Here is a 23,484-nt window from a genome sequence, read left to right as displayed (position 1 = left end):
CGTCTGCCACGACATTGGCCTTGCCCGGATGGTATTTGATGGCGCATTCGTAGTCATTCAAGAGTTCGACCCATCGACGCTGTCGCATGTTCAATTCCTTTTGCCTAAAGATATGCTCGAGACTCCTGTGATCGGTGTAAATAGTGCACTTGGTACCGTACAGGTAATGTCTCCATATCTTAAGAGCAAAGATCACTGCTCCCAGTTCCAAGTCGTGCGTCGTGTAGTTCTTCTCATGCGTCTTGAGTTGTCGAGAGGCATAGGCAATGACTTTCTCGCGTTGCATTAGCACGCAACCGAGCCCATGAATAGACGCATCGCAGTAAACCACAAAGTCGTCAGTGCCTTCAGGTAACGAGAGAATAGGAGCGCTACAGAGGTTATCCTTAAGCCTCTGAAAGGCAGATTCCTGCGCTGCATTCCACTTGTAGGCGACGCCTTTCTGAGTGAGTGTTGTGAGAGGTTGTGCAATCTTTGAGAATCCCTGAATGAATCTGCGGTAGTAGCCCGCCAAACCCAAGAATTGGCGAACTTCAGTGGGGGTCTTAGGCGTAGGCCAGTTCTTTATCGATTCGATCTTAGCTGGGTCGACGTGAATTCCGTCCCTATTAACTACATGACCGAGGAAATGGACTTCCCGAAGCCAGAAGTCACATTTAGAGAATTTGGCGTACAGTTGCTCGTTGCGAAGAAGTTCGAGGATAAGGCGTAGGTGTTGTTCATGCTCTTCTTGACTTTTCGAGTAAATCAGGATGTCGTCGATGAACACAATCACAAATTTGTCGAGGTAAGGCTTACATACGCGGTTCATAAGATCCATGAACACTGCAGGTGCGTTAGTCATTCCAAAAGGCATGACGAGGAACTCGTAATGACCATAACGAGTCCTGAATGCAGTCTTGGAGATGTCTTCGTTACGAACTCTCAGCTGATGATAGCCTGATCGCAGGTCAATCTTTGAATAGTAGCTCGATCCTTGCAACTGATCGAATAGGTCGTCGATGCGCGGGAGGGGGTAACGATTCTTGATGGTAACCTTGTTCAACTCACGGTAGTCGATGCACATTCGGAATGTGCCATCCTTCTTCTTGACAAAGAGTACTGGGGCTCCCCAGGGTGATGAACTAGGACGGATAAATCCTTTATCCAAAAGTTCTTGTAATTGCGTAGAGAGTTCTTTCAGTTCCGCAGGGGCTAGACGATATGGTGCACGAGCTATGGGTGCTGCTCCGGGAGCTAGCTCGATTTGGAATTCGACCTGACGGTGGGGTGGGAGTCCAGGTAATTCCTCAGGAAATACCTCGGGATAATCGCGTACTACAGGAAAATCTTCAATCCTCTTTTCCTTTTCGCGAGTATTGGTGACGAGTGCTAAGATAGCGGTGTGCCCTTTCTGCAAACACTTCTGGGCTTTTAGAAGCGAGATAATGCCTGTGACTTCTCCACCTTTGTTGCCTTTGACGATGAGGGGTTGACCAGAACGGCGAGGTATACGAACTGCTTTCTCTTGACAGAGGATCTCAGCACGATGTTTGGATAACCAATCCATACCAATGACGACGTCGAAGCTTCCAAGTTTGACAGGGAAGAGATCGATACTAAACGTATGGCCAGACAATTCTAGGGTGCAGTCGTGGATCACGTGCGTGGCCTCGATGTTCTTACCATTAGCTATCTCGACGGTATGCTTAGAACTTAATAATGCGGGCGAATGCTTAAGTTTCTTACTAATGCGAAGGGATACATAACTGGCATCGGCACCGGAATCAAATAACACAGAAACATAACGATCATCAAGTAGGAACTTACCCGCCACGACGTTAGGGTCGTTCCTTGCTTCTCCAGCTCCAATCACAAAAGCTCTGCCCCTTGCATTTCCAGCATTGTTATTCTGCTCATTGTTCCCAGCTCCCTGATTGTTGTTGCGATTCTGATTCAGCTCAGGGCAATCCTTTCGCATGTGACCTGTTGCCCCGCATTTAAAACATACTCTGTTGTTTCCCTGCTGCTGTTGCTGTTGGGGTTGTTGCTGATTTTGCCTTGCCGGGAACTGACTTCTACAATCCTTGGCTTCGTGCCCCATCTTGTGGCATCGCTGACACTGACCCTTGTTACATGCCCCATTGTGGTGCCTGTTACACTTGTTGCACTTAGGGTAGTTTCCCCGGTAGCCACCCTGTTGCTGAGTGCCTTTGCTGTTGTCAGTTTTCCTTTGCTGAGCTGGGGCTTGAGTAGGGTTAGCATCCTTGCCCTGATTTCCATCCCACTTTCGTTTGCCATCACTAGAACTTCCTTCCGCAGCACTGATCCTTTTGGGCAACCTGCCCTCTTCCACAGCCTGATCCGTGAGTTTGTGAGCAAGTCGAACGATCGGCTGAATGGTAGTGTGGTTGGCTGAAGTTACATGGCTTCGAATTTCTGGAGCCAGACCCTTGATGTACAGTTCGATCCTTCGATACATAGGTCGAGACATGTTTGGACAAAGAGCAGCATAGTCGTTGGACAGCTTGGTGTAGGTCTCAATCTCTGACCCAACCATCTTGAGTTCATAGTACTCATTTTCCAGCTTGTGGATGTCATCCCTGTGACAGTACTCTTCCTTGATCATATCCTTGAAATCTTCCCACGCAGTAGCGTTTGCAGTCTCCAAGCCAAGCATTTGAATTTGCGCCTTCCACCATGAAAGAGCGCTTCCCTCTAGAGTACCAGTAGCAAACTTCACCCAGTTAGCAGTTGGGCATTCACAGACAGCAAAAACAGCTTCGACCTTCTCAATCCAGTGCAGAAGGCCTATGGCACCCTCCGTGCCATTGAAAGGAAGAGGCTTGCAATCCATAAAGGTCTTGAAGGTACAAACACGTGGTTGCACAGGTGCAGGCTGACCTATAGGGTGAGCTGCGAAAGCTGCAGCCACAGTGTTGAGCAGGCTAGTGAACTGAGCCGGGGTCATGTTGACATTTCCTCGTCCGCGTCCACTCATTGTCTTCATAACCAGAAAACATAGTATGAGTGCGTGATAGCGAGAATAAGATAGAAGAGAGAAGATGTATCTATCTAATCAGGTTACTAGTACGTATAGTAAAGCAGAAAGCATAAGACAAGTAAGCAAGTAACTATGGGTCCGAGCTATGAGGTCAGATAAGTCGAGCCTTGTACTTGGAGTGTAGTGTCGTCACGAGTCACGGGTTATAGTCTGGTTTTTCTCAAAAAGATTTTTCCCCTTTTTAAAACCAAGTTCACTATAACCAATGGCTCTGATACCAATCTGTCACACCCCCAAAATCCACCCGCGGATAACACCCGCTTCGGGGGCGTGACTGACCAGGATCCAGCCACCAATTATACTAAGCATTGGTTAATATTAAAGTAATACTTACTAACCATACGATTAGCAAATATCAAGTTCAGAGTTTAAAGGTTTTAAAGTTTAAACAGTAACAAGTAGCGGAAGCATAATTAAATAGTTTTTAAACAGTGTTCATAAGGTAAGCATAATAAATGCCCAACACACGGGCAGACGACCACTACGCATCCCAAGTAGCTGCTCCAGTCACTGGCCACCTGCAAAGCATGCAGTAAAGGGGTCAACAATAATGCTGAGTGAGTTCACTAGTTGTCCAGTTTTAATTACCAAAAACTCGTTTCACCAGTTAATTTATCCGTTTATACATGCCATGGGGAGCTACCCCAAAAGTTAGCGACTAAACTGTTTTCTAATACCGAACACTAGGTAACCGAATGCGTTTCCGCAGGATGCCCCGATGTCAATGTTCTATCAGCATTGACGGATGCCTGAGTACATTAGTTCACGACCGATCCCATACCATGGCACGGTGTGAGGCTGGTAAGACCTAAATAGCGCTATCAACTAATAACCCGTTCGCCTGGCACCGGCGACTAATCGGTATTATGTAGTAGGGACTTGAGTGATAGAGTTGCGTTTAGTGCCGTTAGTTGCAATCCGTATAAACAGTAATTAACTAAAAAGGTTTCCCAATACAAGGGAAGATAAAGTAAGTTGTTTCCCAATAACTAGGGAAGGAGTGTAGACGGTATCCCCTTTTACAAGGGGATAGGGTTGTTTTAGTCTCGTGTCCCAAACCACCGGGACGCATGCTTTTAAGTTGTGAACTCACCTTGGGTTGCTCGGTATGATACGTTACTTGGTTAAGTATGTTGGTCACCACGTCCTAGCATGGTTACCAAGTATGGGTCAAGTTGGGTACAAGTAAACACGTATAAAACACACTTAACGTAAATGCAGATAACTATAGTAGCAGGTATACATGCAGCCCAGTCAACAAAAAGTCCAACATACAAACAGTGGGGCTATTGGGCCTAAGCAGTTACACAAGCAATCCAGTTAACAGACAATCCAACAAGTATATCGGCCCAATAACAGTCCAGTCGAGACGGAGGTGACTCGCAACCAAGGTTGCGACTCGCAACCGAGGTCTCGGTTCGTCATGTTTTGGTTGCGACTCGCAATCAGAGATTCCGACTCGCAACCGGCAGTTCCGACAAAGTAGTTGTGGTTACGACTCGTAATCGGATCGATACGCGTTGATTACGACTCGCAACCGGGCGGTCTCGACAAATCTTGGTGCGGTCTCGAGTAGCAACCAAAGGTTGCGACTCGCAACCGTGATTACGTGCACAAGAAGACCTTCTAGAACCTGTCATTTGTACGAACCAATAGGAATGCATTTTCATGAAATCAATATGTACCATTTCCACTAAAACATGTTTGTTTGTCTGATCATTAGCCAAAACAGATCAAATATACACATTTCAAAAATATTTCAAAGGCATTCAAATTGTTCTTCATGTTTATCATCATCATTATACATAACATTCAAGCAATAAGCTGAAAATCATTCAAACAAAGGCATACTATTAAAAACCCAAAACCGTGCACTTAAAACCTCATGATCAAGCCCCTAATACGATCATTCAAGCAATTAGCACATATCCGAAACATACATATTATTCGGCCAAAATCATTCAAACAAGCATCTAGCATAATATCAAAACCATGTAACACCAAACCGGGTTATTTTTCATTAAGACACATAATCATTTCAAGAAATCACCTTTATCATCAACAAGTCTTTTATAGCAATAACATCACGATCAAGCATTAATAAGCACACAACCATAACAAATATCAACAATCATGAGCATATAAACACTAACCGGTAGAGACTTAAGGTGTGTGGGTTCGATGAATGAGCTTCCGGTTGGTGGTTCCGAGCTAATGCCGAGTATGTTCTTGATTTGGTTGAACCCGAGAGGAAGAAGAGGGATTGTAGTGTTGTGCTAGGGTTTTAGGGTTTAGTGAAGAAGATGAGAGGAGAGTGTTAGAGTGTAGTGAGTGTTGTAAAAATGGATAAGGGAGGGGTGGGTTGGTTTATATAAGGTTCCGAATGGGCTTAGGGGGTTTCCGGGTTGGGCTCAATTCCTACAAGGCCAAGGCCTAGCCGGCCCATTACTAATGTTCACTCGAGACCGTGGTCTCGAGTCGGGTTGCTTGTGGTTTCGGCTCATATGTATTACACGCACACATATATATATACATATCTAAATACACCAACACGTAGATACACATAACATGTAACACGAAAGTTCACGGGTTTTCATTTAATAAATATACGCACGTAAGTTACATCGAAGGATTGTTCGGGAAAGTCCGAAGTGTCACATTATCCCCAAGTTTTAGGAACTTTCGTCCCGAAAGTTAAGGCAGCCACTGTCAAGCTAGTGTAAGTGAAAGCGTTTTAACGGGGTGTCACAACAGGTGTGCCTACTGCTTTGGCAAACTAGTTGGTTACAAATTACGACCCAGACAATGGTGTTTAAACGTGGATGGCGGGCGCACTGTAAACATATCGTCGGAGCTTGTTAGGAGTGTTTTCGGACTGCCTATGGGTCCAACGGATCTTGCTGAAAAAAAGAAAGCGAGCAAAAGGAAGGATGTTGTTGTCCAAGCGTTCAGAGATCACTTTAAGCGTATGGATATCACCAGCTTGTCGCCAGTTCAGCTGATGAATTACATATTGGATTGGCAGTCTAATAACGAAAGACTGTTTGTACTGAAGTTCTTGATTCTTTACTTCTCACTCCTAGGAGAAACCACGACGAACAATTCCGTCAATGTGCGATTCATTTCAAATATTCAGCCGGACGTGGATATCAAAAGCTTCAATTGGTGTGCGTACATGATCTTGTGTCTCAAAAGAACGAAAACAGCGTGGCATGGTGGCGATGATGCTTTTCGAGGGCCTATGTTATTACTTGCTGTAAGTATTTAACTTTTAGTATTAAAAAATTATTGTGAAACATCGTTAGTTAAAATAACAGATATGCAGCCACGTTTTTTGTAAAAATAGACAGTGTGCAACTTAAATAACACCATGGCTAGCTGAGTAACACCATAAGTGACAGAATGAATCTTTGCATATCTAAATGACAACACGTATGTTTTAATAACAGTATATAACTGCATAACACCCTGTTTTACTTAATAACACTATGGTTTAATAACACTATATAACTGCATAACACCCCATTTTACTTAATAACACTTTATATTTCTAAATGACACGACATATGGTTTAATAACACTATATACCTGCATAACACCCTAATTTACTTAATAACACTATATAACTGATATGCAGCTACGTATTAGTAAATTAGACAGTGTGTAACTTAAATAACACCATGGCTAGCTGAGTAACACCATAAGTGACAGAATGAATCTTTGCATATCTAAATGACACCACGTATGTTTTAATAACAGTGTATAACAGCATAACACCCTGTTTTACTTAATAACACTATGGTTTAATAACACTATATAACTGCATAACACCCCATTTTACTTAATAACACTTTATATTTCTAAATAACACCACAGATGGTTTAAAAACACTATATACCTGCATAACACCCTAATTTACTTAATAACACTATATAACTGCATACTATTGTTATGTGGTTTATAATTATTTTGAAACTTATGCCGGGAATAAAACTTGTTTCAAAATATTGTCGCAGATTGCTTACGGAATTGTGTTAAAGAAGATACCTTCATCACACAGTTCAAATATTATTGAACTTGTAGATGATGATCTTCTGAACAATCTCGAATGTGATATAGAAAGGATGCATCCTGAACAAAATAAGAACACAAAGACGAGGGAAGATAAAAAACACAAACGAGCAGAAGGGGTTGAGTGTGGTAGAAAACAAATCAAGAAGCAAAAACAAGGACAGAAAAAGGGAATGGAAAAGGAGAATTTGATTGATGAAGAAAATGAAGAGATCGAGATCGAAGATGATGATGCGCACTTGGGTATATACAGACACTGTGCTGATTACCTCCTGTCACAAACTGACACCCAAACATGTGCATTATTTGTAGGTCCGGATGGCGAAGTCCGCATTCCGATGGTCTCTCAGTATGGTGTCACTCCATCAGCATCAGGAACATCAGTTCAGGACGATTTTGAGCTAGTAAACATCTTATGATTCGTACTAGACTTGAAAGTATATGTTATTTCTAATGATATGTTATTAAACCGGGGTTTCGTACAGGTTCAGTCGAACTTGTTGGATAACTTGTTTAGTGAATTTGAGATATGCGTTAACAAGATCAATAACACCATAACAGAATCATGTCTGATGTTCCCGGAGAGTGATCTGTTGAAACAGAAAGCATTGGAGTGGAAGGAAATAATGAAAATGCACCTTGTTATTGATGATGAGGAAAAAAAGGATGGAGATGAAGTGGAAAAGGGAGATCAAAACGTTGACGCAGAAAAGGATGATGTGACTGAGGCAGCTGAACCAGTTGATCCGCAAAAAGGTAGTGTATCATTAGACGGATATAACACTCCTACGAACGAGAAAAATAAAGATCATATAATGTAGGTCCCTCTTCGGAGGATGACGAACCTAAACCTTGTTATACAAACCCACTAGCGAGTGCGGAATCCAAGCTAGCAAGCAAACCGGGATGAGACAAGTATAAACACAAACACACAAGGATTCACCGATTAACACCACTGTATTAATACGAATGAAGGTTCCGGTTACAAGCACAATGTTTACAAATCTAACTTGCAAACTCTCTAGTGTGTGTGTGTGTGTTTTGATAGAATGCTCTCAAACTCTCTCTATGTGTGCATCTATCTAACAAGCCTCTCAAGTCTCACTCAAAACAACACACTACATGGGTATTTATATACCCAGCATCTGATGTCTGGTCCGAAGGATTCGATAGATGGTCCGAAGGATCATCTATCGATGACAAAGTGTTCGAAGGATTTCCAAATACTTCGAAGGATTTCATATCCTTCGAAGTTCAACAGTAGCCCTCGTAACATATCTTTCGATGTCATCGAAGGATAGATATTATCCTTCGATGAACTATCCTACGACACAGAACATATTCAACCAATATTCTAACTGTTGGCCAAGTCAAACCAGGAGGACGGTTGACTTGGTCAACTTACAGGACTGACAAGGACATCGTTCGCATATAGACCGAATACAGACAAAGTACAGACACAAGTGCATCAACAAACTCCCCTTTGGCTGTAGCTTTGTCTTTATCTTCTATAGTTGTAGACTCGTCTCGAACTTCGATGGTCCTTGGTCTTCGAGTTCTCAAAACTCTGATGTCCTTTCAAATCTTCAATGCCGGAGGATCTTCAAAGTCTTCACGTATTGAAAGCAGAGAGTGTATCAACAAACTACCCGTATCATGTAGGAAGTGTGTTAACAAACTCCCCCTTAACATAAGCTCCCCCTTGAGTTATGCTTGTGAAATACTTTATCTTTATGAAGTGAGATCCTTGAGGAGTTGACGATGGCCAGCGGCAACTCGATCATCTTCATCACTTGAGTGCCTTCACGTCGTGTCTTTATTCCAAAGCTTTGTCATCGACCATGTTCTCCTAGCCTTTAGAATCTGCACATGCAAGAAATCTAAACGCGTAATGAGAACAACTGCTTGGAATATAGTTAACATAAACAAATGACACACGTATGACCATGTCACAATCAAACACCGTCCGACAGATTGAAAGTTTTTCAAATTTATCAATTTCAGATTTCAACTTTCAAAGACTTGCAAATTTCAACCGTTTATGAAGATTTTAGTCAATTCGGTTTTCGTTCAGGTTTCAGGCAACGAAGACTCGAGTTCCAACATCGTACGATCGAAAATAAAATAGAAATAAAATCTTTTTGGCTTTTATAAAGTTTATATTAAAACACACCTAAAATCTTTTTGGTATTTTTGACTTTTCTAAAAGTAAGTACTGAAAGCAGTAAATAAATATATACATACATTCTTTTTGCGAGTTTCGAGGGTAAGAGAATCATATCAGTGTACGGTCATGCCAAAACGCTCTTGTTGTTCAGTTAGTTAACATTAAGATAAGCATCCTATAACAATTATCGGTATTGTTGTCCACTTAAGCTCAACTTATCAGATGTAATCATGTTTAGAGGATACGTTAATGTATGATTTATACTTACCGACCGGTGTTCATCCACATCACGACACATTCCCGTATCAAGGTATGCACGAGGGTTCATCTTACCGGTGAGTATACCGATTATCATCTGTTTGACCGTATATGATGTGAGATTCTCACTTATTTTTGATTTGAAAACAAGCTCTTTGTGATATAATCACTTATTGATGAGGAACTTGATTTTCATATGCATGAGGGCACAGGAGCAAGTCCGTGAACAGGTCAGTACTTTCGTACAGCAGAGAGACGAACTTGACTCCCGGATAAATGTGATATTTTATCACTTATTTGATTTGGACATGTGATTGTTGATCACTTATTGAGGTCGAATGCAGTATGAATTATGTACACGTATGTATAGTATCATGGAAGATCTTAGACTTAGTCAATTTATAGAAGCAACCATGATACCCAGATGATAAGCAGCATAAAGACCGAATATCTCAGAACCTCGGCAATCTATCAAACGAAATTTCGGTACTAAGACCATATGCCAATGAGTGGTTCCCACCTGGTCTTCAGTCGATTTAAGATTTATATCACCCTGCACACTTTAAAATGATTGTGAGCCTACCGATACATCTTATATAGAGCTGCTTATCGTTTTTCATTTAAGGTTTAAAGAGGTTTGGATAGACCACTGATGTGCTATCATTTTCTCTTTTGCTCGCCAGGAAACTCATTTTTGTTTTTCTATTGTTTTTGTGTTTTTGAAATTTTTCGATGTTTTTGGATTTTCAGATTTTCGGATTTACTCCCCCTAAAATCAATAAACTAAGACAAATTTAAAACACAAAGATATTTACAAAAATGATTTTCCGATGTTGGTTTTACTCTTGCTTGACCTTAATGCCGGTTACCCAAATTAAGTTTTTATCAGAAAAGATTTATCGAATTTTTGGGAAAATCAGTTGGCACGTCGGTAAGCGGTGCGGACCATAACAACATTGACGAGTTTCATAAAGAAACAATCACGTGTGAGGTGATATTCGAGATCAACGTGTCAGGCCAAAGAGTGCTGTATGAGATGATAATTCATAAAGCAGCTTAAATATCGACAAGCATAGAAGAGATTTAGAAATTCAAAACCGTATCCTGCAACTGTTTCATGCATTGCAAGGAATCTGAGTGCTCTCCCAAACTTGATATCCACCCGGTGTGGACTTCAAGGTCGAATCTGCAGCTACTGAGAAATCTCTTGACAGCAACACGATCAAAAACCTTTGGTTCCGGCTGGCCTTCCATGTTGCACCAGCGAAGGTCTTTGACTTTCTCTTTCAGAAATGATGTGCGGATGTTCAATCCATGCCAAGACTTCTGCACACATTTCATTGTATTCTTTCCTGAGGACCCGAACAAAAACCATAACAACCAAATTTTGTCACGTCCTTCATTTGGTCGAATTTTGCAACTTCATTCAGCCACATTCTTTCATCAGACATTTTTGTCTACTTTTCCTTTTCCTTCCTCTCCATTAATGACAACATCATTCTCCTTGATATAACAATATTTCGGAGCCTTATGTCGCCAATCTTGTGCATGGACGCTCCACTATCAACAATCCTAAAACTATCAATAGTTCCTCCTGGAACATCCTGCACACTCATTCAGAGATTAGTTGGAGAGGGGGACCCAAGCCTTCACAGACTTGGGTCGTCCGTCATCATCGAGAATTGTAACATCCATTTCCCGATGATTCGGAATTGATGCAGCTCCCCCTGAAACAGTTACCGGTTTTGGTATCCAAATCTGTTTCTGTTTTTCATGTTTAACATCCGATTTAACAGATTTTGTTTGGATGACCTCCAGTTTCAAAACTTTTTCAACTTCTTTTCTTTGTTTCTTTTTCTGTTTCTTTTCTCGTTGTTTAACAAAACGAGGGTCTTGTTTTGGTGAAACAGGTCTTTTATGGTAATTGTTACCATGGGGGGCATCAACTTTTGACTTTCTCTTGGTGAGATATGGACAATTCTTAATGATGTGTCCATACTCACAGCATTCAAAGCATGATCTCCGCTCAACAAACCTCGGAGTATCATAACTGTAACAGCTGGATGATGAACTTCGTGATCTTGAGGTACTTGGTCCTACATCACAACCGTTTGTTTGTTGTGTATAGTTGTTTTGACTGTTTCTTTTCAAAATTTTACTTTGTTTAACAAAATCCTTATTGGATTTGCTTTTGAAAGTATCAATTTTATCAGTTCCTCTTGATTTCACGAAGTTTATCTTCCGATCCTTTTTCTTGTTTTCGCCCTGTTTGCCTTTTCTATTCTCTTGGGCGGCATGATTTTGTTCACGGGGATCATCAACCTTTGCTTTCAACTTATGAAGATATGGACAATTTCGAATTATATGTCCAATTGTACCACATTCAAAACACATTCTCCGCTCTACAAACCTCGGAGAAACGTGTTGATGACCAGACGAAGAACCAGATACTGAACTTTGTGATCTAGATGTGCTTGGACCTAAGTCACATCCATTGGTGTGTTGGGTATAATTGTTCTGATCATTTCGTTTTAAAATTCTAACTTGTTTTACAAAATCAATGTTAGATTTATTTTGAAATGTTTCAAGTTTGTCCGTACCCTTTGATCCAACAAAGTTCACTTTCTGTTCTCTTTTCTTAGCTGGAGCTCTTTTGTTTTGCACCCTTTGAACCTTAGGTTGCTCAACCTTAGATTGTTGAATTTTAGGTTGTGCAGCCTTAGGTTGAGGAGCCTTAGACTGCTCAACTTTAGGTTGTTGAACCCTTGGTTGTTCAGTCTTAGGCTGCTGAGCCTTTGGTGCTTGAGCATTCTTGTTTTGAGCCCTCTTTTCTTGTACCTGGCCCTTACCCTTTCCAGAATTCACTTGTTGTTTTCGCTCAACTGGCAGTTTTTGGTTTCCGTATTGTTTTCTAATTAGCTCACACGGAATTGGTTCACATTGAGTGACCGTCACTTTGTTACCTTTGTTTCCCAAAAACTTATCAGTTCGTCCTTCAAAAATTTTCTCAATTAAATCTTGATTTACATTTTTGATTGGAAAATCTTTGTCAGAATAGATTTTGCTGTCTCCCTTGAGCGTATACAACAAGTTATTCTTTTCAATGCTCGGTACACTGGGCTTCATTGCCTTTGGTGTTTCAGCCTTACTCGGTTTCACTGGTGGATCACACAAGATGTGATTCTCAATTGGAATGTCTGGTGTAACCGAGTTAGACTGTGGTTTCTCATTTTCTTCAGATTCATCGTCCGAAGAATCAGCATCCTCAATAATTGGAGAACTCTGTTCCTTAACAGACGATGAATTTTTCACATTCTCAGATTCAGATTGCCCCGAGGATGATGTACCAGTTGTGAACCCGAGGCCTGCTGCAAAGTCATCTAGACAGAGTGGCACTGTAGGTTCAAAACGGGGCATATCCTCGTCATTAGGCAACTTGGAGTAGTTATGATTCATTGGTGGAGGACATGATTTGTATCCTACGCCAATGAATTTTTCATCCTTCTTTTTCTTTTGAACATCAATAATGTGATCCAATACATAGCGGGAATTGGAATAGCTTTCCAATTTCTGCTTGATTGTTTCACATTCACACTTGACTGTGGCTAACTCTACCATCTGTTGTTCAATTGTGTCAATTAAATTATTATTAGCATGTTGTTTTCTCAAAACAGCCTTTTGAAGTTCAGAAACATCATACTTTAATGACGCAATTGTTGCTTTAAACTCTTTTTCATTTCTTGTTAAAAACAAGTTAGCCTCAGTTGCTTTAGACAGATCAACAATCAATTCTTGATTGTGTTTGTGTGTGATGTCAAAAAGACTTTCCTTTTCTGCATATTCTAGACATTTAGCACATTCAACAACAGCAGAAATAGAATCAGGTTTAGAATCACATACCTGACTGGAATCACACTCAGGTGTTGGCCTTTCTTCATCAGAATTAATAACCTCCCTTGATGATTCACATTTAGATCCATCCTCGCTTGAACTTGAAGTTGTATCACCCTCAACTGAAGTTGAAACATCTTCATCTGAACTTCTGTCATGTTCAGAACTGTCATCATTTCCCGAGGATTCACCATTGCTTGCATCTTTGACAATTTCAGCATACAACGCCGATTTTGTCTGACTAAAGTCTGTGGTTGTAGCCGGCTTTACAGGAACTTGTATTGGATTGCCAAACCAATCTGTTGTTATTTTTGGTTCACTTTGCCTTTGATTTGTAACTGATGCCCACTGATTTGCAGATATCATGGCAGCTGAACGTGGGGCCATAGCCTGCATCCAAGCAGTCTTGAAATCTATTTCAGATTGAGAGACAGATGATTGCGTATCAGATGATTGCGGAGCCAAGGATGTTAAAGTCCACGCGGATGGATCCCATTGACCGTTTGTTCCCATTTCGACGAATGATCTTTCGTAAATTGATACAAACGAAAAACGGTTTGTAGATCTTGGGCTATTGATATAGAAATTATTGGGCTTTGTGATTTTCTAAACGTGGGCTTTGTGATTTACTAAACGTGGGCGGTGCACAACTATAATCACTTATAGGTCCTTCAGACGGTGCACAACAAACACAAAATGTATTGGCTTATTGGGGCGGTGAAAAGGACAACAAACAACACAAAGGTTAGTGGTCAATTGGGGCGGTGCACCTTCAAACAACAAAATGACGGTGACCAACTATAATCTTTTAATTGAAACACATGGCCGTTGGCCTTTTTCTTGAACATCAATCAACAAAAAAACAGTCCCTTTGGGCGGTGCACTATATCCCACAAGAAAGTGTCTGTGATTTTAATATTAGATCAAATGTTTTGGCGGTGCACAATCACTTTATTTTCTTGGGCTTTGTTATAGTTAGGCGGTGCACAAGACTTCGAAAGATCAACTTTGAAGTTAATCTTATTGGGTGATGCCTTGGGCGGTGCACACAACCAATAGATGCCTTTTGAATTGCTTATCTTTCGAAGCAAACAGGTCAACAACAACTTTCGAAATTGTTGAGATGATCCTTCGAAGTTGTTTAATCTTTCGACAACTTCGAATGCCTTAGACAATGATCCTTCGAATCCTTGTATGATGTTGATCCTTCGAACTATTGCTTGATGACCCTTCGAAGCCAAGGCTGATCTTTCAATCAATAACACATCTTTCGAATATATCAATCTGTGAAAAGTGGGCGGTGCAAAACTGATCCTTCGAAATTTTTAATGATCACAACAATTACTGTTGAACACGAACAATAATTGGTCACTTGGCGGTGAATACGAACAACAATTTTACTGATTTGGTCCTTTAGGCGGTGAACACAAACAATAACCAATCAAATTCAATTAGTCATTTGGGCGGTGCATTGGGAAGTGAATATTTTAATTCGCCAAAACTTGATCCGTCAAAAAGTTGATTCGCCGAAAAAGCAAATTTGGTAGGTGGGAACAGTCTGACACAAGCACTCCTTTGTCAACTTTTGTCAACTGCACATGTCTATCTCACCAACCAAGATGATTATTTTTACCAACTTGATCTAAGATGATATTTTATAACCATGTCACAGTTTTCAAAGACACAAACAACTTGGTAATATATTTTTGAAGATCAAAAAGCAACTTTATCAAGAACCCACTTGAACAAAGATGAACATCATATGAGATTCTGGAAAACCTTTGATATTTCAAGCACAACCTTTCTTGTCTGATCTTTCGAAGTGATAGACGATCCTTGGGCCTTGGGCGGTGATCAACAAAACAAGCTTATTGGACACTTGGTTTGTGCCTTGGGCGGTGATCAACAGCCAACCAGAAAGTTTATTGGTCAATTTGGGGCGGTGACATGGCCCGAGAACACACACATTTGATTGAGGCACATGGGCGGTGATCAATAAACAACAAACAAATCTTTCGAAGTCACCACTAACAACAAATTATTTGTTTTGAATTGTTTATCTAATTTGTGAAAGTGGTTGGATCCTTGGGCGGTGCCTTGGACAGAGATCCTTGGGCGGTGCACCACTAACAACAAATATCCTGATCCTTCGAATTTTAGCTTGATCCTTCGAAAAACAAAAATTGACCCTTCGAACAAATAGATGATCTATCGATTCTTAAATGATCTTTCGAGATATGAAGATCTGTCACGAACATCAAGAACACATCAAGAACACGGCGACTGTAAGTTTTCCAGATCTGAAGAAAACTGACCCAAAACTTGAACAAAAACCCGGTTTTAAACAAGGTAAAGAGCCACGGCTCTGATACCACTTGTAGGTCCCTCTTCGGAGGATGACGAACCTAAACCTTGTTATACAAACCCACTAGCGAGTGCGGAATCCAAGCTAGCAAGCAAACCGGGATGAGACAAGTATAAACACAAACACACAAGGATTCACCGATTAACACCACTGTATTAATACGAATGAAGGTTCCGGTTACAAGCACAATGTTTACAAATCTAACTTGCAAACTCTCTAGTGTGTGTGTGTGTGTTTTGATAGAATGCTCTCAAACTCTCTCTATGTGTGCATCTATCTAACAAGCCTCTCAAGTCTCACTCAAAACAACACACTACATGGGTATTTATATACCCAGCATCTGATGTCTGGTCCGAAGGATTCGATAGATGGTCCGAAGGATCATCTATCGATGACAAAGTGTTCGAAGGATTTCCAAATACTTCGAAGGATTTCATATCCTTCGAAGTTCAACAGTAGCCCTCGTAACATATCTTTCGATGTCATCGAAGGATAGATATTATCCTTCGATGAACTATCCTACGACACAGAACATATTCAACCAATATTCTAACTGTTGGCCAAGTCAAACCAGGAGGACGGTTGACTTGGTCAACTTACAGGACTGACAAGGACATCGTTCGCATATAGACCGAATACAGACAAAGTACAGACACAAGTGCATCAACATATAACACAACACACTTCTCCCTTTTCACCAATGATGGCTTCGTTTGTCGCAGAACTGGACAAAGTTGTTGAAAGGGTTCAAAGTGAAAAGACACCAGAGACAAAGTTCAACGTTTCGGGAATTGAAGCGGTGAACTTGTCAACAAGACTGGCCGACGCATCAACGGATGAAAAATGTAAGGAAGTAACGGAGCCTGTTCAGCGTCAGAGATCGCCAAGGCCGAAACGAACAATCAAGCTTCCGGCAGCACTGCAGTCACCGTACGTCGAGCGGCCTGTCATGTTGAGAACCGTTCGTGATAAGGCTGAAGACACACTTGCTCGATGTATATTTTCTGTAGTAGGAAACGTATGGTAAGAATCTGAATTGGACCTTAAAAAATGTGTTTATGTAGTGTATTATACGTTATAAGTTTTGAACATATATTGAATTATACATTCGTGCCGATGGTGTTTCGATTTGTAGGGATATTTTGTTCAGCGACAACGGTAACGTGTTGGTGATGAGGGGGCCTTTTGAATCGATGATGTCTGGTGTAACTGTGCACGTGAATGTCATCAGTCCGCATTGTTGAACTATGAAGAAAAAAAGAGGCGGATGGGGACAGCCCCAAGATTATTCTGCAGCGCAGGAATGTTGGTAAGTTTAATTTCTGCAGATTATTAAGTGAAAACAGACTGTATTATGTGAGCATAGTGAATAACACCATGTATTATTTGTGTCTGCATAAATAACACCATAGGTCTAGAAACGATAAGACTATTGTTAAATTGTGTTCGCTTAAATAACACCATAGTCTGTTAAAAGTTTACTAATTTTTTATTACTTAAAACCTTCACAAATTGGATATTGTTTACCTGAAAAAACACCACAGCTCGAAAAGCAGACCGTATCATGTGATCATAGTTAATAACACCATGTATTAACTTAACACCATGTTTATTTAAATAACACAATTGTTTATTTGTGTATTACTTAAATAACACCATGATATGATTGTGAATTCTTAACTTAACACCATAATTTCTTTTTTTTGTTTACCTTAAAAACACCACAGCTGGAAAAAGATTTCGCGTTGTCTGAAGATGGACGATTAGCAGAATTTACGACAAACATGAATGCTGTGCTGGCTTCAACAGAACCAAAAGTATTTAAAGGCAACTTTGAGATGGTGTTTATACCTATGTTGACCGGGCAACATTACTATCTGCTGTTTTTCAACTTGAGAACAAAAGATGTCTTTATTATTGACAACGTAGAAGGTGCTGCGGGCTTAGAAAGATACCACGAAAATGTGGAGAAGATGGTAAGTTTGTGAATGTTTATATTTATACGGTTGCCGTAACAAAAAAAATATTTCTTAACATCAATAATGTGTAACTGCAGATAAGTACATTTTGTCGGTATCTAAGACCGATGCATCCAAAAATCGCTGCACAGCTAAGGAATACACAACCAGTTCGACTAGAGTTGCCATGGCAAACACTTTACAATGGCATCGACTGTGGTATTTTCCTTATGCGGCATATGGAAACTTACAATGGTAATCACGTTTATATTTCTGTTTATTAAAAAAATAATTAAAATAAATGTACACGAAATATGAACAATTCTGATGGTTTGGTATTGAATAGGAACACACGTTGGACATTGGGGTGTGGTTTATCGAATGAGAGGGACGATACTGGCGAGGTGTTGCCTGATCAAGCACGCGAAATCGAGGATCTGCGTAAGAATTACCTCTCAAAAATGCTCCTAAGCGACGTGAACACGGAACGGGGCCAAGTGGAACAAGAAGTACAAGAATACGCACTTTTGGACGAGGATAATAGGGTGAGAATGGAAGACAATGCAATCGATCGGATTGCTGAAAGGTTGGGAGCTGAAGTGTAGGTGGACAGCAGAACAAGTTAAACTTTTTGTTAATAGACAAACATTTTGGGAAATATAGATTATATGATGTGTTAGCGTTTTGGAAAAGTTGTGATTATGGTGTAATTTGACAATGTAAAGCCCAATTACAATCGTAAGCTGTTTGTGTTTTACACACTTTTTTATTCTGGTGTTTTAATGAATTTATATTGTGATTTCCGTCACAAAAAAGAACGCGTATTAAGCAGATGGTTTTTTACAAAGTAAATGATGTTCATGTTAATGATATAAAAAAAAACATACCAACTCCTTTGCACAATTAATACACTATAGTCAAGTAAATAACACAATAAAGCTACACATACATAAATAAGCAACATGAACATATGAACACCAATAATAACACCCTGAACAACTAATAACACCACAGTTTAACAAATTAAAAAAAAATGTCTGTACAGACAAATAACACCATTAACAACAAATAACACCCTGAACAACAAATAACACTACTGGTTAGCAATAAATATCTCAGAGAGGACAAATAACACTACTCAACTTGCAACATACATAATAATTATTTCTTAACATCAATAATGTGTAACTGCAGATAAGTACATTTTGTACAGACAAATAACACCATTAACAACAAATAACACCATGAACAACAAATAACACCACTGGTTAACAATAAATATCTGAGGGAGGACAAATAACACTATTCAACTTGCAACATACACAATAAAACACCCTGAACAAAAAATAACACCATTGGTTAACAAAAAGCAAACATATTTAACAGAAACAATATATAAACCATTATCACTGGTAATATTAAGTTCGAACAAAAGCAAACAAAATAAATCCATGAGTGTATGCGAATCCGAAAAACGATAAAAAACCTAACAATGTACGAAACAAGAAGAAAGTACGTTAAAAATAACGAAATTTTTAGACATCTCTAAATAACTTACTACTCCTCTTCCCCATCCTCCTCGTCTAATGCATCCTCATCTTTTTCATCCATATCTTCTTCAACTTCCTCCCATTCATCTTCCTCCTCGTCAACTTCAGCAGCTTCTTCACCGTCATCCTCGGCCATAGCTTGTTCTTTAGTCCGGGTAGGGTTTTTGCAAGTACGTCCGTTATGACCGTATCTAAAACAGTTTTTACACTGACGGCTCTTTTTACCCAACTGACTTAATGCAATTTCACGTTTGGACTTCATCCGTTTAGGCTTACCCATACCTTTGAATCTTGTTCCAATGGGAACATGAACGGTTGCTTCTGATGGTTTTGTGTTACCAATAATTTCGGCAAACCTTTCACGACGGCTCTTAGGTGGAGCATTCACGACCGACTCATCCGCAGTTTTGAAATAATTAACAACATGGTCCCTGAACGAGCATAGCGCTTCAAAGTTGGTGACAAGCTTATTAATAACCGACTCCGTAGAATATGTGATCTCAAGTACAACTCAGTTAACTTCATTATAACGATCCTCAGTCTCATTGATACCTAGAATAGCACCAGGGGCACTATTTGGAACAGCCTCCCGAGTCCAACGTCGTAATATATAGCGTTGTGGAAACTCCCTAATGTCAAGCATCCTTAGCACACAAAAGATGTGTGAGCACAACAACCCAAACTGTTCGAATCTTTTGCATGTACAATACACAGTCATGTCGTCCTCCCGCATCATAACCTATAAAACACCATTAGAAATTATAAAGTTTTCGTAAATAACACTACAAAACACCATATGCAACTGGAAATCGCCAAGAGCTATACAATTTTCAAAAATAACACTACAAAACATCATGTGTATACCTCGAAGAAAGTAGTGCATGGTTGTTCCCAGTCCTTCACAAAAAAGTTAACGAAGTCACCCATGTTTTCCCACTTTCCTATAGCACATATGTGTATACCGTTTTGTATCTCCAACTGCTAGTCAAAAAATATAGTGCGCGTGTATATCCTGGATGCTTGATCCTCCAAAACAAAGTCTTCAGCCCATATTTCAGCGTTTGTATTTCTGGTGTCATAGTAATTCTTCCTGTGCTCATGTCTCTGAGCTTCAATAGCAGAATCAAAATGCCCGAGAAATTCGACAAGTGTGCAACCCGGGTTACAGAACTGTCCAAAGAAATGGTTCTCGCTATCTGAACGAGAAGAGGTACGCATAAGCCCGAACATGACCTCCTCACGATAATAAGCCGGTATCCAAGTATCCCTGATTTGGTAAAGTGACTGCAGCCACTTATGATCAACCAAGTTAAAATCGTTCATTATGGTAGCCCACTCACTTTCAAACTTAACACGTAGAATTGAATTGGTCCACACAATGGCACACGGCCTCTTTTTGAAATCTGTATTATTGCAGATTGTAGCACCAACCTAAAACACCATTGAATAACATATAACACCATAATCACCAAAAAGTATGTAAAAAGTAGAAAGAAAGGTTAAAAGGATGAACAACTAAACACCTTAGCAGAAAGCTTGTCCATGATGTGCCACATGCATAGCCTATGTCTACTCTCGGGCCATGTATCTTTGATAGCCTTCTTCATGGCTGGGTCTTGGTTGGTGACAATCACCGGAGGGGCATGACCAAATGCTTCACAAAACAAATTTAGCAACCAACTGTAAGTTTCAGCAGTTTCGTTTCCTATTATAGCGGCACCAAGAGTAACGTTGCGATTGTGATTGTCGATATCGGTAAATGGAACAAACATTATGTTGTACCTAAAAAAACAAATACGGAATAAAAACACCATAAAACTGAATGAAACATACTTAAGAAAATAAGTTGTAAAACCCAAAATAAATATAATAATTACCAAACTTACTTGTTATGACGATATGTGGCATCAAATGAAACAACGTCACCAAACACCGAAAAATTCCTTTTGGCATCTTCACCTGCCCAAAACAAACCCCTTAAAACTCCATTCTCGTCTGTTATATACTCCATTGAAAAGTTTGGCATGTACTCTTTCTTCCTCATAAGCCGTTTAATCATATCAGCATCAAACTCAGATATATACCTGTTCAGGTCTCGCTTGAAATTTTTAAAATTGTTTTTGGTTGCCCCAACTTTGTCAAACCCACCGTACAATGTCCTCATGATATTAAACGCTTTCACGGGACCAATGTTCAAGGCACTCAACGAGTTAACGGCTTGCTCTTGCATATAGTTCATACCTCGGTTAGAGGGGAGTAGATGCCTATCTTCCTCAGCAACAAAAAAATGATTATGTGCCTCCTTGAAAGAATATACCTCGTATAGATTCGAAGGCATTAACTTTACACACATACGTGCTTCGTACCCAGTCCTTATAGAAGGAACACGTCGAACAGATTTCCCCTTTGACCCATTATTTGAGGTGTCAATCTTTTTAGCTGTATCGATCGCCTTAAAAGGTTTAGTCCCCTTCTTTGAGCAAACGAACCATTTAGATTTTATAACACCATGATGTGTGTATTGAGAAGACTTCCTGGCAGTGAAGCCTGAAGCCATTGCATACTTCTGATAAAAGAGGAATGCGTTGTTCACTGTGTCAAAGGTCATCTTATCCTTCGGCTTAAGCGATTCAGCTACCTCCAGTAAATAAGTCTTCTTACCGGAGTTTGGAGACAGATGTAGTTTCCCAACCGGCTGATAGGTTTGAAATCCTACGAAAATAATTAAATTGAATGATTCTACAGCAAAAAAAAAACAATACAATATAATACGTATAAAATAACACCACAAAAACACTGTTATAAAAAAACACCCTCTACTTATATGAAAAAACACCATGTACGTATAAAAAACACCATCTACTTATGTAAAAACACCATGACTCGTCATCAACTGAATGATTCTACAATAAAAAGAACAATACAACATAATAGGTATAAAATAACACCACAAACAACTGTAATAAAAAACATCCTCTATTTATATGAAAAAAACACCATGTACTTATAAAAAAAACTGTAAGGAACATCAAATGGAAAAAAGCACCATGACTCATCATCAACCGATATAAAGAACACATACCAACTTCAACTTCGATAACATACATAAAACCACCATGCACGTATAAAAAACACACCATACAGAGTTATAACTGGTGTTCATGAAAATTCCAATAAAAAAACAGATGATTGAAAAATTGACAATTACAATTAAATGAATAATATTCTTGAATATTGATTACAATTACATAATAAGCTGCGAATCAAAGATACATAAATACCTTGATCATCGTTCTCCATGAAGAAAGAAAGTATGAATCAGATTAACAATTGTATGCGTAATTCAGTCTGTATGCGTGATTGTTAGGTCCAAAAGTTTTACGCTTATCTTTAATATATTAATTTATGTATTAATTGGGTTTAGATTAGGTTTTGGGCTTGGGCTAGGCCATGTGGGCCAATAGGGTAGAGGCTCCTATAAATAGTGTTATCTAGGTTATTGTAGTAGAGCTCTCCTATAGTGTCACCATGTAATCCCCAAATGAGAACCTTGTACCCGACAATCCTAGAAATTGTGTGCAAGGTTCTCGAAGATCGTACCAGACAGTTCTTGAGACTGTGTGCGATCTAAGCAGCGACACTGAGTTCTTTAATAAAATATTTTCTTTTTGTTCTTGCCAGTTTGATCTTATATTCCGCGTTCGATCAAACCATTGAGTGATATCACGGGTTTTTCGGGACTAACAAGTGGTATCAGAGCCATTGATGTCTTTCAAAGGCTCGGTTTTGATATCACTCGAAGAATGAGAAGATATTTTGCAAAGTGTCAGGGTTGATTGTTCGTCAAAGGTGAGATCTCCGGTTTATGAATTCTGGTTTTTCATTCACAGATCTTCACGCCGTATCCCGGAGACGCCGTATCAGCTGGAGTATGATGTCTCTGGTGAACATGACGTGAAGAAGGTGGTTTTGGGTTGTGACGCTAGGTGTACGGTGGCGGAGTAGGGTGGTTGACGGTGGTTCTGGGCGGAGGCAGAAGGAGGAAGACGGTGGGTGACCAGTGATGGTGGCTACTGTGGTGGTATAGAGGTTCAACTTGCTGTCGGAGTATATGGTGAACTGTGAGAGAGACTCCGACTGGGATTCCAACTTCTATTATGTGTTTGTATGAATCCAGATGA

At 39.9% G+C, this 23,484-nt stretch overlaps 1 protein-coding gene and 1 long non-coding RNA gene across 2 annotated transcripts; one reads left to right on the top strand and one right to left on the bottom strand.

The window, feature by feature from the left end:
• The first annotated feature begins 17,757 nt into the window (after positions 1 to 17,757).
• LOC110920611 lies at positions 17,758 to 18,120 on the top strand. The gene is made up of 3 exons (XR_002581796.2): positions 17,758 to 17,771; positions 17,852 to 18,008; positions 18,100 to 18,120. It is a non-coding gene; the product is annotated as an uncharacterized LOC110920611 (long non-coding RNA).
• A 2,164-nt stretch (positions 18,121 to 20,284) lies between these two features.
• Positions 20,285 to 22,603, bottom strand: LOC110924529 (protein FAR1-RELATED SEQUENCE 5-like). Its single transcript, XM_022168530.1, has 4 exons — positions 22,585 to 22,603; positions 21,190 to 22,042; positions 20,827 to 21,085; positions 20,285 to 20,734 (listed from the first exon to the last, which is right to left on the bottom strand). Exons 1-4 carry the CDS (start codon positions 22,601 to 22,603, stop codon positions 20,285 to 20,287), a joined length of 1,581 nt encoding a protein of 526 aa, XP_022024222.1.
• Positions 22,604 to 23,484: the final 881 nt, after the last annotated feature.

This window comes from Helianthus annuus, chromosome 17 (assembly GCF_002127325.2).
Source record: "Helianthus annuus cultivar XRQ/B chromosome 17, HanXRQr2.0-SUNRISE, whole genome shotgun sequence".
NCBI classification, from domain to species: Eukaryota; Viridiplantae; Streptophyta; class Magnoliopsida; order Asterales; family Asteraceae; genus Helianthus; species Helianthus annuus.
The sequence above is the reverse complement of the archived record's forward strand: the minus strand, read 5'-3'. Positions and strand labels throughout refer to the sequence as shown.

What these genes read in the sequence shown, in the direction of transcription:
- LOC110924529 (XM_022168530.1), bottom strand. An exon ending in GCCACATATCGTCATAACAA is followed by an intron (nt 21,086 to 21,189) that starts GTAAGTTTGGTA and finishes TTGTTTTTTTAG; the next exon opens with GTACAACATAATGTTTGTTC. An exon ending in TGGACAAGCTTTCTGCTAAG is followed by an intron (nt 20,735 to 20,826) that starts GTGTTTAGTTGT and finishes ATGGTGTTTTAG; the next exon opens with GTTGGTGCTACAATCTGCAA.